This window comes from Coloeus monedula (assembly GCF_965178545.1).
Source record: "Coloeus monedula genome assembly, chromosome: 15".
Classification (NCBI taxonomy): domain Eukaryota; kingdom Metazoa; phylum Chordata; class Aves; order Passeriformes; family Corvidae; genus Coloeus; species Coloeus monedula.
The window spans coordinates 9,930,028-9,942,926 of record NC_138795.1 but is presented as its reverse complement, the minus strand read 5'-3'; the positions used below and the strand labels follow the sequence as shown (position 1 = coordinate 9,942,926).

The 12,899-nt window shown below is 41.1% G+C and overlaps 1 protein-coding gene across 3 annotated transcripts; it reads right to left on the bottom strand.

Moving 5' to 3' along the window:
- Positions 1–4,774: 4,774 nt before the first annotated feature.
- SKP1 (S-phase kinase associated protein 1) lies at positions 4,775–12,899 on the bottom strand. 3 transcript variants are annotated; one of them, XM_082291740.1, is made up of 7 exons: positions 12,853–12,899; positions 10,721–10,800; positions 10,268–10,364; positions 8,008–8,081; positions 6,615–6,758; positions 5,823–5,963; positions 4,775–5,053 (listed from the first exon to the last, which is right to left on the bottom strand). In XM_082291740.1, the coding sequence occupies exons 3-7, from the start codon at positions 10,362–10,364 to the stop codon at positions 5,018–5,020; spliced, it is 492 nt and encodes a 163-aa protein (XP_082147866.1). In that variant the 5' UTR covers positions 10,721–10,800; positions 12,853–12,899; the 3' UTR covers positions 4,775–5,017. The 3 variants fall into 3 exon arrangements, with proteins under 3 accessions (XP_082147866.1, XP_082147868.1, XP_082147867.1); XM_082291742.1 differs by having other exon boundaries at positions 10,748–10,800; XM_082291741.1 differs by lacking the exon at positions 10,721–10,800.

Genomic DNA, 12,899 nt, shown 5'->3' with positions numbered 1-12,899 from the left:
AAACAAAAAACACTGTGGATGGATTATGATCTCCATGAACTGGTGTAAATCCCAAATAATTCCAAATGCTGGATTTACTTCAGGTTTACAGTCTTTTCAGAGACCACAGTCTAGTCCAGTGCAGACTCTTTTCCTGCTTGAAAGAAATATATTACAGACTGCTGAAGAGAAAAATTACACCACACAGAGGTAGAGGGGGCACTATTTTTTTCCTACTTGATAAATAGGTTCTGGAGTACTGAATACAAATTATGTAGTAATATTATTGTAGAAGTACAAGAAATTTAAGATGACCTTTATAATGTACAAAATATTTTTATATTTTTTTCTTAATGCAAAAACATAAACCATAATTTTTTACATTGGATTAAACATAACTTTTTAACCAAGTTTATGCCTCAAAGATTTAAAATTAAAAAAAAAAAAAAATCCAAACCTAACTAGTCTGTAGAGCAGCTTTGGCTTTAGTCCCTTTATTTAGGTAGTTTTGCTTATAGTAGTGTAGATTTCTGGTTTTAGTTTAGGAGATCTAAACCTATTTCTTGATTCCTCTCCTGTATAAATGTAACTTCAGAAGCACTGATAGAAAGCTACGTGCACAAACCTGACAAGTTTGCAAAGAGTAATTTTGAAGTTTGAACCATTTTAACCCTTGGAGAAATAGCATTACCTGATCCAATGCCAACTGTACATTCATGTACTGACTGCATTCAGAGGGTTAATTACATAGCACTAGATCAATATGCAATCTGCTCATTTTAAATTATTTTAGCAAGTTTAGCCAACAGCATGTTCCAGTGCTGAACAGAGGAACTCAGTAGACTCTTGCCAGATCTGACATGGTCTCTTTAATCATCTGATTTTCAAACAAACAAAAGAAACAGCTTTAGAAAATGGCTGTTTCAGCTCATTTGTCACTCTGAGACCCTCTGCTGTAAGGTGCTGTACAAGTGTCACCTACTGGAGACACCACAGATGACAGACCAGCCACCATAGCCTGGTGTACCCCACACTGGGTGTAAGGCTGGTGTAACTTAACACCCGACTGGTACTGCATGGTTGGATGACAGATGTAACTTAGCAGCAAAGCAAAGGCAGGTATAAAAGGAAAAGCAGATGTGTCTAAATAACACCAGAGGAAATTTCAGGGTAAGTCCTGATCAGTATTAAACTGGCCAAGGCACCCAGACCAGCCCTCATTCATTTCACTCTCTGGGACTTTCACCCACTTATTTCAAGGCTCCTCTGGCCCCTCCACGGTGTTGTGAGTCCCTGCCTCGACCAGCAAAATGCTCATCTGCATTACAGCCTCCTCTCACTATTGTTATTCCAACTGATTCCTGCAAAAGCTCTTTAGTGACACCTAACACCCCCTCTCCAGGAGCCGTTCCCTGGGCCCTCGTAGCACAGAAGCATTTTCAGAGCCCCAGAGCTGGAGCAGTCACACCCACAGCATTGTTTTGCCTGTGCTCTGCTCTATGCATACAGGTTTATGGCCAGACCTTACCCTGTGCTTCCAGCTACTGCAGGATAAACTCAGAATGTCCACTTGTCATATACTGCAGTCAGTTTATACTGGGGTAACTGAGAAAATTTCATTTTTATTCCAACACACACAAAGAGATACCTTTAGGCTGCCCCTTTCCAAGACAAAACAGCATGACCGACTTCTGTTCCATGGTCCCACGGCTGATAACCAATGCCAAAACAAAGTTACTCTTATTAATACCAAGAAAAAGTGTCTTTAGAACTGCTATATGAAGTGTTGCTATTTTGTGTTAATACTCTTTTTTAGTAGTAGGAGATTCTCAACAAGAATTTTTTTCTAGTTACTTTACAGCAGTTTTAACTCTTCCTGAAATAGATATTTGAATTCCTGAAACCAGTCTGAATGTAGAAGTCATGGAAGTACCAATTCATTAAAACAAGTAAAACCACTGTATGTATGTAGCAGGGGAAAATGTTTTGCAGCTGTACCTTCATTTGTCCAATGACGATCCATCATTTGTTTTAATTTTTTTACTTCACTGAGTTTGTATTTTTTGGCTTTTATGTTCAAAGTATGTTTATAGCTTTATAAATAAAGTAATTGCCAGACTGGCTGTTCAGAAGAGGCCACTGGAAGTTAAAATGCTATCAAACTCTCAAATAACTACTCAAGGCAATTCCTGCTTGCTTTTCTTTTTTCCCTTCAGCATTTGTATATTTGAATAGTTTTTAGAGTAACTGCCAATAACCTTAAATGGGTAAGACTGAAATAGTAAGCCAAGGGGAAGAAGAAAATATTTTTTCTACAATTACTACTGCCACCCAGCCTTCCCTCTCCCTACCCCCACACTTAATCCCTTTATCCAAGAGAGGCCTGATCCCTGATCACGCACAGACTTAAAAAAAAAAAAAAAGTTAGGGAAGCACCATACAAGTTAAACAGCAACAGAAAGTTTAACAGAGGGAAATCAGTCTCTCCTGCTTTCTGGCATTTCAGAGTAGGCAGCCAGTGCCTGCTACAGTAGCTAGGAGCAGGTTCAACTGAAGCAGGGAACACAGGCAGCAGCCACATGACAACCCAAACGCTCAGCACCTCCTCAACTGTCCTTCTCTACAGCTGACCACTAGTATTACTGGAGTGGGTAAGGTAAGTGAGGGAGTTGAAAACAAAGTCTTTTCCTGCTGCCATCCCTGCCAGGCACCTACAGAATTTGAATCTGGCTGAAGTCTGAGTCAGTGCTACAGGGGAATTTCAATTAGACAAAGTCAGCTGTATGCAATCCTACCAAGCAAGACTACTGAGACTATTACAAATCTGCCAAAACTACACAATGCCTTGAGCACACAGACCAGCCCTACCCTACACCTCCACAGGTGCTTCAGTGCCAACAACCAAGTGTCACAACCTGGAGCTGCAGCAGAGGCTGCACCACTGCATGTTTGGCCAGCACAGGTCACGCTTTGGGCCAGCTCCTCACACAATTACCAAGTTTTATCCCAGGTGTGGTTATGCAGGCACAGCACAGTTGGAGCAGGGCAATGAGGAAGATAAAGTATGTCTCTCCCTCACCCTGCAGCACCGTGAGGCATCGTGCAAGGTGGTGGCCGCTAACAAGCACTGACGCTGGGCTCATGACAAGCACCCAAAGGAATTTACACAGGCTGCTGCCACCAAACACAATTACACCAGGCTTCTGTATTAGCCACACCACTCTGAGGGGGAACAAGAGTACTCTGGAACATTGCACACACAGATTTATTTCTTGTAAGAATCCAGCATAAGCTGAATATTAACTACAAACATAGTCACAGAAATGACACCAGATTTTCCTCTAGTAGCACTTTTAAACTGAGGTGCATTGTTTGCAATACAGGCTACTGGAAAGGCTTCAGCATGTCCAAGTGTAGCAGTGGAGTATTTTATGCCCACTGACAACATCCAAGACACCCATATAATGCACAGCAGCACAAAGGCAGGCCCCACAACCTCCTGAGTAAGCAGATGTGAGGAGGAGCTGTACCCAAAGCATGGGTCTGAATGCTGCTTTAGAGCAAATTCTGAATGCTTTGCATAATGGTCACATTCAAAATTTAGGTAATCTTGGTAAGCCATCAAAAAATATCGCTCTGGATATTTAACCATCACCCAACTTCATGTGAAAGTTGCCCACTGTGTCTTAACTAGTACCCTGCATTAGTCATTTAAAAAAAAACCCTTTACATCTGTTTTACTTCAATTAACCACGGCCTCAGTGCTATTATTTCTACACTCAATAAGTGACAGTAATATTGTCTTAGTTCCAAATAACTAGAACCATTTGCAAACAAAAGTTTAAAAGCCCTTTATTAATTCAGAAGTGAAACACCAATATTTCAAGTGAGATAAGTATGTTTATTAAGGTTTATTCTACTCTAAGGTTTATACAGAGAATGGAATGCAATACAAGCTAAGAGCACACCTCAAAGATCTACCACACAACCATCCCCCTACTCCCTATAAGGGAACTGTAAAAAAAAAAAAAAAAAAAAAAAAAAAAAAAAATCAGAAAACCAGTTACTGTTTAACTAGTTGCAAGTGGCTTTGTCCAAAGAAGTTAAGCTTGATATTGCATTAGCTTTGTATGCAATAATTAAGTCTCTACAAGCTGAAGTATCACATACAGAGGCATAAGATTTCCGGCAGACACATGAAACCATGTTTTCAAGAGCTACATCACAAGGGCCTTTAAAACTGCCTAAAAACCAGCCACTAATGGCATGCACAGGTCAATAATATTAACTTTGGTAATGTCAGTCATTTTTGGTCAAATCTGGATTCCACTTTAAACAGTAACATGTATAAAAACACACCCATTGTGTGCATAAAGCAACACACTTTATTTGCTATCACCTAGAGGCAGGTCTTCAAGACATGGCTGAAGTATTCAAATTTAGGAGCTTGTTTAGTTCTAAATCACATTTTCACTAGTTTGTAAGGCAAGACTAAAAGGACAGAAAGTGGTCAAATATTTAATTTTTTTTTTAATGCAGGACAAGAACCATCTTGAAAATTATATAGCTTTAAGTAACACTAATTTTTTTCCCACAATGTTTTTGTTAGTACCCCAAGACACATTCTGGTTTGTTTCTCTTTGTGAAGTTATCAATACCCTGTAAAAACAAGTGTTTTGTTCTTGGGGAAGTCATAGATGTTTTTATTTACAACAGAGTCAATCCTTAGCACTATAACTGGACTTCAACAGTTTAAAAGTGTAATGAAAATGACAACCTGAAGTGCTACTACCCATACAGAATCCACACTTAGTTCAGTTTTATTCATTGCAAAATAAAAAGACATCCAATTACACTAGTAAAAACTCAGAGATTTAGATCTGTACTCAAAAAAACACTACACATGCAAAGGGAACAATATCCTGCTAACACAACTTCATTTGCTGCTGCATTTGTCTAATATTAACAATTATGAACAGGGCAGTGCAACTAGTATTTGGAACAATCCTTACAGTGTTCGAGTGTCAGGCACAATACTTCATTTCTCTTCACACCACTGGTTCTCTTTACGTACCTGAAAGAGTAGTTTATCTGTTAGTATGCTGCAGTGAAATTCTAAGCCTTGGCTGTAAATACCCATAAGCATTCAGGATTATTTACTGCAGGGAGACAAACTTGAAGCAGCTTTAATTTTTCACACAGGTGAAATTCTAGAAGTCAGTCTTCCAAACTGGCCTGTTCATCAATATAAGCCAGGTTTTTCATGCCTAGGTTTGATCAAATCTGAAATTTTCCAACCAAGTAACCAAATGGATTACCTTAAATCCAAGTTGTTTGTTTCATGACATAGCATTGAAAAGATATCCAAGTCTACAACTCATTGCCTTGTATAGAAACCAGGCATCTAGCTCTGCTTTTCCCAACTCTACCATTTTGCAGTTGGTTTATTGCTCAAGTTTTAAGATCAGTGAGTTTGTTACTTAGAGAACCCAAACTTACCTTTCCAGCCACATGCAGCAATACATCTTCAGCATTCCTACTACAGGCCCAAACCAGCAAACTAAGGCTGCCACAAACAATCCTACCTGCTTTCTTGCTAGACATGCTGGAGCTAGAAAATCAATACACTTTGTTTTGACCTTTTCAGATCAAAGTGTGCAGGTCAGGCTGCAAGTGTGGCAGACATCATAAAGTCTTCTTCTAGTACCACCCCAATTATGAGGGGCTGATGCATTAGTTTACACTTACTGGTAGCAAGTCTGTTACATCACAAGTTAGGAAGCACCACACCGTAATCCAGCACAAACAGGCAGCTAAATTATAATTAAATCCAGATCAAGTACCTGTGCTTCTTCCTCTTCAGTGAAGTCATTCTTAATATTGAATGTCTTGCGAATTTCTTCTGGAGTTTTCCCCTTGATCATGTTTGCCACTGTCTTGCATGTGACATCCAGCAAACCTTTGATGTCCAAGTAATTTGCAGCCTGTAAAAGAGTTTTCAGATTTAAAGCCTCCGTATCAGTATTCTGCCTCTGTAGATGTACTACCAAATTTAAGCTTACACTGAAATTGTAGAATATTGTATGCAAACAGATCACCTCTGCTTTGAGAAGCTTCTAGCTAGAACCTTCAAGGGACAGTACCTAGAACTTGCTTGCCAAACAGGAGTCCTTTGTACCATGAAAAACATTCTCCCTGCTCCTCCATTTACAAAGAGCTTTCAGAAGTCCTCAAACACCCAAGATCTTCAGTGTTGCAGTACTGTTAACTAGCCAAGGCAGTTGTCTAGTTCTTATGCAGATCTCCAGAACTCCATAATTAGTAATAAGCCCTCAACTTGGACTCGAGAGCCACAAGAATAAAAGACAGTGATATTTAGAAAAGTATTTTTATATTTAGAAATTTTGATATTTAGAAAGATTGATGAGTGAGTATAGATTAATGCCAGCATTAGGCTAACAAGCATTCCAACATCCTCAGCAATTTCAGTCAATATTTACCAGAACCACCTGCCCTCCCCACATCCCCACTTCCAATGAAGTAGTAACTCAAGAAGCATAAAGGCTTTATTTCTCAAGTGCATAGCAGAGCTTCACTTCACAGGCACAACCTTTGCACTTCTTGGGGACACTCACCAGGATAAGTTCAAAAAGTGTTCCTTGGTCTACTTTCAGAAACTCTTGATCCCACACAGGGATGTCATCTGTTCTCTTTTCTTTGTTCTCATCATCCTCAGGAGGAGGTGGATCATCCTTGTGATGGGTGCACCACTGAATCACCTAATTATGGTTTTGAAATTAAAGTTTTATCCAAGTGATTCTCCCATTAAACTCCAACTAAAACTTAACTTCATTTTGGAAGAAATGTACCTTTTTCTCTAGATTACTATTAAAATCCTGTGCAAACATGTTCAAATCCCCAATATCTTCATTTTAGAACAATTGATCCCCAATCCCAGAATACAACAGTTTTCAAGAATCCCAACAGAGTTAGTTTCATGTTAATTACTTAATCTTAAAAGCCAGCTGCTGGTGCTATAAAGTTATTAGTCCCTGTGCTAACACACAGGCTGTACAAAGAAAACCTAAACCTCATTTTGCTGTATTTAATCTGTTTACAGAAACATTTTGTATTAAGCAGACTACTACATGGGGGAAGAGCACAGAGTGGCAATAGCTACCAGCAGGTCACATTCACCCCAGTACAAAGTTCAGTTCAGCCAGCAAGTTTGCCAGTAGTGTTGGCTCAGGTTTGGTGTTTTGTTTTGTTTTTTTTGTTTGTTTGTTTTTTAGTTTGGGAACATGCAATCTCACGACCCAGACAAAAGGAGCAGGGATCTACTGCAAGCACAATCCTGTTCCATTTCATCAACCCAAGAGCCTTCACAAGTGTAAGTTATTTATGTGTCTCTTCGCTAGGAAACAATTCCTAACCCTGTGTTTACCCCAAAACAGTCACAATAGTTTGGTGCTTATTTTGGCACAACTCTTTCTATTTGAAAGCAAAAAGAATCTTGGATACCACAGTACTACACTCTTCCCCCTTGACCCAATGACCATGGCCTGTTAATGAATTTAATACCACCAAGTGTACACAGTGTATCTTAAGCACTGTCACTGCCACCCAGACACAGTGACTGCCACTGCCAGTCACTCTCACCACTGCCTGTCTCTTAATCCTTTCTCCAAACATTTGCATCTCATGAACAGCCACCTCAGTTTACAGAATCCAATTAAAATTAGTGCTTTAACACCATGAAATGTCTGTGTGCACAGATGCCCAGCACCACTTCAGCACCTTAGGAAGCCTGTCTGGCCTCCAGCTTGCTGTTCTAGGTCACCCCTGTATGTCCTCTGCCATTATCCACCTGCCAGCCTCGGCCCACATGCCCATGTTCATGCACCTTGACTTGATTAAGCTTGTAGCACATAAAAAGTATTTTTTAACTAGTAGTTCATAATACCCAGCTCCAAGATGAATTTCACATTTCTTTACTGCCATGCAGCACAACCACTTTCATCATCTTACCTTTTTTAAGATGGCTGCATTAACATTTGGAAGAGGGACTGGGTCATCATCACCTTCATCATCCATTCCCAAATCTAAAAATGGAAAGATGACTGAGCAATTGGCAGACAAAACCATTCACTGAACTAAGATGCTTCCTCTATTCTTCACTATTTTGACAACACGAGGCTGAATTATCAGTAACAAAGGACCTCTAAACTGTGAAGTCAGGAGCTTTTGGAAGGCTTTGTGGAGCTACAGCTACATTATACATGCTAGGTTGTACCAAGTTGAGGCTAAGTGGCTGATAAGGCTGCCTCATCAAATGAGAGCTGAACAATCTGACAAACATTTGTATATTTTTACCCCTTACACAGTTTCAACCCACAAGTTCTAACTGAGGGTTCCCATTCCATTTATGATTAAATAAGAATTCAAATCTAGTGTGGTAAATAGACGCAATGTCTTGTCCTCTGCATGAGCAGGAAATACTGTAGCCACAGACATGCTGCTCTCTGCCTCTGAATCACTTGTACCAATCCTGTACCAGCTGAAGAAGTTCACATGGTAAGACAGCAGTACAAATCCTTCCATCAATAAAGCATTCATAAAGCATGCTTCCAACACTCCTTGTTTTAAAAGCTTGTCAGCATGATCCAGACAGATTTGGATTTGTCCCCTTGGTATGATCAAGGAATCAAAGTAAAAATTAGGAGAAAAATATAATTCAAGTGTCAGCTTGATACACAGAACAAATACCACATTAGCCATCTTAGAGAATGTGCTTTTTTTTATTACCCAAATGCTAACAGTTGGATGACACCCTAGCTGTCAAAGACATCTTGTAATTAGTTATGTAATTGAGTAACTATGCAGACCTTCACTCATTACATGCACAGATGAGCCAATTCTATATCACCAAGGAACTTAATTTTTAAGAACATACAAACATCATCACTCATCAAATTTGTACAGGATAAAAATCATGTACTTCTGTATTTAGACAAGTCCGCTACTGTTGTTATCAGTAGACTATTAATTAACACTACTTGTTTGTTTGAAATCACTCCAAAGATTCAGAACTGAAACACTGCCATTAAAAGATAGAGAAATAATTCAAGCAATATCTGAAGTTTAGTCAATTCTGCTTGACTTGTCACCATCACCTCTGAACCAGCAATTTCATCCATTAGCAGAAAATTGATATTTCATTAGTGGTCCCATGGTGCTCAGTACAATCCAACTTTTCAGCTCCTCCCCTCTCAGCTGCAGCACCCAACACACAAAACATTAACTGATGTTCAGCCACCCATACCAAAAAGGCATTTCACCTATACTAGGAGACTAGTTCTCTCCCAGGTTAGAAAGAGGCAAGTTTATGGTACCCAGCATACACACTTCCCATTAATAACTTCCTTCCATTTCCAGCTGAGTGTCATTTAACACCAGCAGTGACACAGCTCCTGCTGGAGAAAACTAAGAATTGTGCACCCTAATGCATTCCATTTCCTGTTTGAGTTGCCAGTCATGTTCTACAGCATCCTATTACCAGAAGTGTTCAATGCCTGATATAATTCAACCTTATTTTTACTGTTCTTATAAGGTGTCACAACCAAAGATTTACATCCAAGGGCATAAATATTAACTACATCTACAGAAATAATTATTTCTAAGTTAATCCATGAATACATCCAAAAACTAGAAAAAAACACCAGTAAACAATGAGGATTTGCACTAGAGGGATTAGACAGTTTGCTCTGTATCCCAGCCATCTGGCAGATTTCCCCTCCCCCACCACGAGTTCTTTTGTTTCAAATTTATGTCAGCAGGAGATCAGACCTAAGTATTTATCCCAAATAATTTAACAGCATTCACAAGCTCACAATACAAGCTCTTTATTGCATTATTTATTATCTTCCACTCCATACAAGTGATATTTACATTCTAAGACTCGTTTGTGTGATTAAATAAACTGAAGTTTTAAATATTATTAATGTTCTGCTTGCTTAACTCTCACAAAGCTGAAGTAGACTGTAGGCAAGGCACTGGGCTGCTTGTATTTTACTGGCCTCCCTGCAAGTGCTCTTAACCAGGGCTTTTTACAAGAGCATATCCACCCTAAACAGTTTCAGCTACAACAGCAGGAGTTCCAGCTGCTGTGACAGGAGACAGCAAGCTGCTCCATAGACCTGGGAATGCTTTTTCAGCGGAGTACCAACTTGTCTCCTCTGGTCACAATTCCTGTCTAAGAGGCCTCCTCCTCAGGGTCTCACACTCTTACCTTCAAGCATAGTCTTTATAGTCACAGACTGTTTCGCAATTTCCACATCAACTTCAAAGATTTCTCCATCTGAACTCTGCAGTTTAATTGAAGGCATCTACAAGAGAAGGCCAGTTATTTCCACACAACATTCAGCAGACATTACAAGTTCAGCTGACTCAGATGCGCATCACCTTTACTGCTAAAATTGCTTCTTCCCAACAGCAGATAGCCCAATGCCACTTAAGGCACACTCAGATTATTCACTGCTTGAATCAACAGCCCTAAATTCATTAATCCTCATGCTTAAGAAACAAGGATTGACTGAAGTCTAACACTAATTTATGAGCTTTTTTCCTTAATTTGAAAGCATAAAATACACAGATTATAACAGTGCTTTTATTTTTTTTCAGTATAACACTAGGGCTATCTTTCTCTTGAAATAATTTTCAACACTTCCAAAACACTACTTGCCTTCAAATCCAAACAACTGCTACTCACTTCAACAGCTCAAATGATGTCAGATCTCAAAAGCAGTTTTCAAATGATAGCCTCTGGAACAGAATCATAACATTAAGGTTGGAAGGAATTCCCCTAGACAGAGTCTAGTCCAGCCTCCCTTGCTCCAAACAGAATTAAAACAGACGAGGTTACTCGGGATCAAAGGCTTTCCTCGAGGAAAGTGTTTGGTTTTCTGATGAGATTAAAAAGCAATAAACTCCTACAAGGAAGGCCTTCAGCACTCACTACTGCTCTTGAAAAGCAGGAGGGCAGGAGGTAAGACCAGTACTTTGTTAGCATCTGAGATGACCATGCATTTTAACAAAGTTTCTCAAACAAACTGTAGTAAGACCTACAATAAAGAGGCAGCAGTCTTGAAAGATGTCGTTAGCAGAAACACAATCAAATTTTACAAGAAAGTGTATTTCCAGATATGTAACAACTCAAACCCAGAAGTAAAGCACATGACACAGCAGCCAGGAGATTACAACTTCTGTCTGGAACTACACATAGAGACCGTGGGGGTTATCACTGCACTTGAACCAGCCAAAGGGCACTATTAACACAACTGTCTGGCCACCTAAGTTTTATAAATTTCTTCTCAACCAGTTAGTAGGATGTGTTGTAAGTTCCTTTACCATTCAAATATTCGTTAGTAGCAAACCATTGCAACAGTTTCCTTTTTTTGTCCTCAAGTTACCTTCAATTTCAATTAATTTTCAAATGTTCTTCCCCCATCAAACTTACAAGCTTCACACACTAGTTCCTCAGAGTAGTACTTGAGCTATGAATTAGTTGGACCACTTGCAGCAAACTTCCATCACCTCTTTCTAAGAGCTCATCAGTGTACTGTGGCTGAGCCTGACAGCCCTATGCAAACCCAGGCCAAAGGAGGATCAGCCAACACGTGTTATTAAGCAGCTCACACCAGCCCCAAGTCCTCATTGCTTTAATTTCCATTTGGCAGTGAGCAGCCAGTTAATATTTACACAGCAATGTAACCCTATATGACAGTGCTACTTCTAATTAAGATGGGTGTTCTGGAGGAACATAGTCATGATTGTTCCAAAGGTACAAGTATATATATTACACACACGCACAAAACCAAAATCTGGATTAAAGCACCATTCTGGGTTAGCCGTTTGAACGATGCTCTGGGAAAAAGTGCTGTAGGCACACATTTTAAATGTAATGCATCTGTTCTTCAGTGACTGTCTGGGAGCACTCCAGAACAAACCCAGCTCCATCGCCAGCCTCCTTGTGCCTGGGCTTACATAATGCTGCACAGCAGAGCCGGCCAGGCAGGGATGCTGCCTTAGCCAGGGCAGCCCCTGCAAGGATATTTCCCTCCTATCACCCAAACCCTCTTCTAACAAGACTTTTAATTATTGCTGAGGGTGTGAAACAGGTAGAATGAAGTTCAATTACTGCCTTATCAATGACAACAAACCAGAATTTCATCAAATTTTCATTGTTTTTTTATACCACAGAACTCAGCTTCCTAGAAAACGGGGGGGGGGGGGGGGGGGGGAATCATTTTTAGCAAGCTGCAGTACAGCCCTGGCAGGTGACAGTCCCTGGGCAGCAGCACTACTGGGTGACTAAGCAAACCAGTCCTAAAAGCTTTATTCGACAACAGCACAACAGGCTTGGAGCCGGGCTGAAGCCAAACCTGAATTACAGCGATAATTTACATGTCTAAGCCTGAAACGCCGAGCTCAGCCACCTACAGCTGCGCCTCCCAGCGCCATTCCGGATGGATGTCCGCTGCTTCCCCCTCACCTCCCGCGCCAGCGCCGGTAACCAGGAGCCGGGTAACGAACACGCACCTGAGGCGCGGCCACTCCGGGACACTCAGCACCCCCGCGGGCAAGGCTCCCCACACCGGGGAGCTTCATTCCCGCATGGCCCGGGAGGGCTCGGCCCCAACGAACCCCCAGAGCTCCAGCCCCATACGGCCCAGGAGCACTCACGTCTCCGCCCGCCCCGCCGCGGGCTCCGCGATCACCCCACGGCCTCCCGACCCTCTGTCCGCGGCAAGCCAGGCCCGCCGTCCCCACACAGCTCCTACTACTGCCCCGCCCCCTCCCCGGGCCGGGCCTCACCGTGAGGCGGCGACGGCTCCGCGAACTGACCGTGAAGAGGCGGTGGC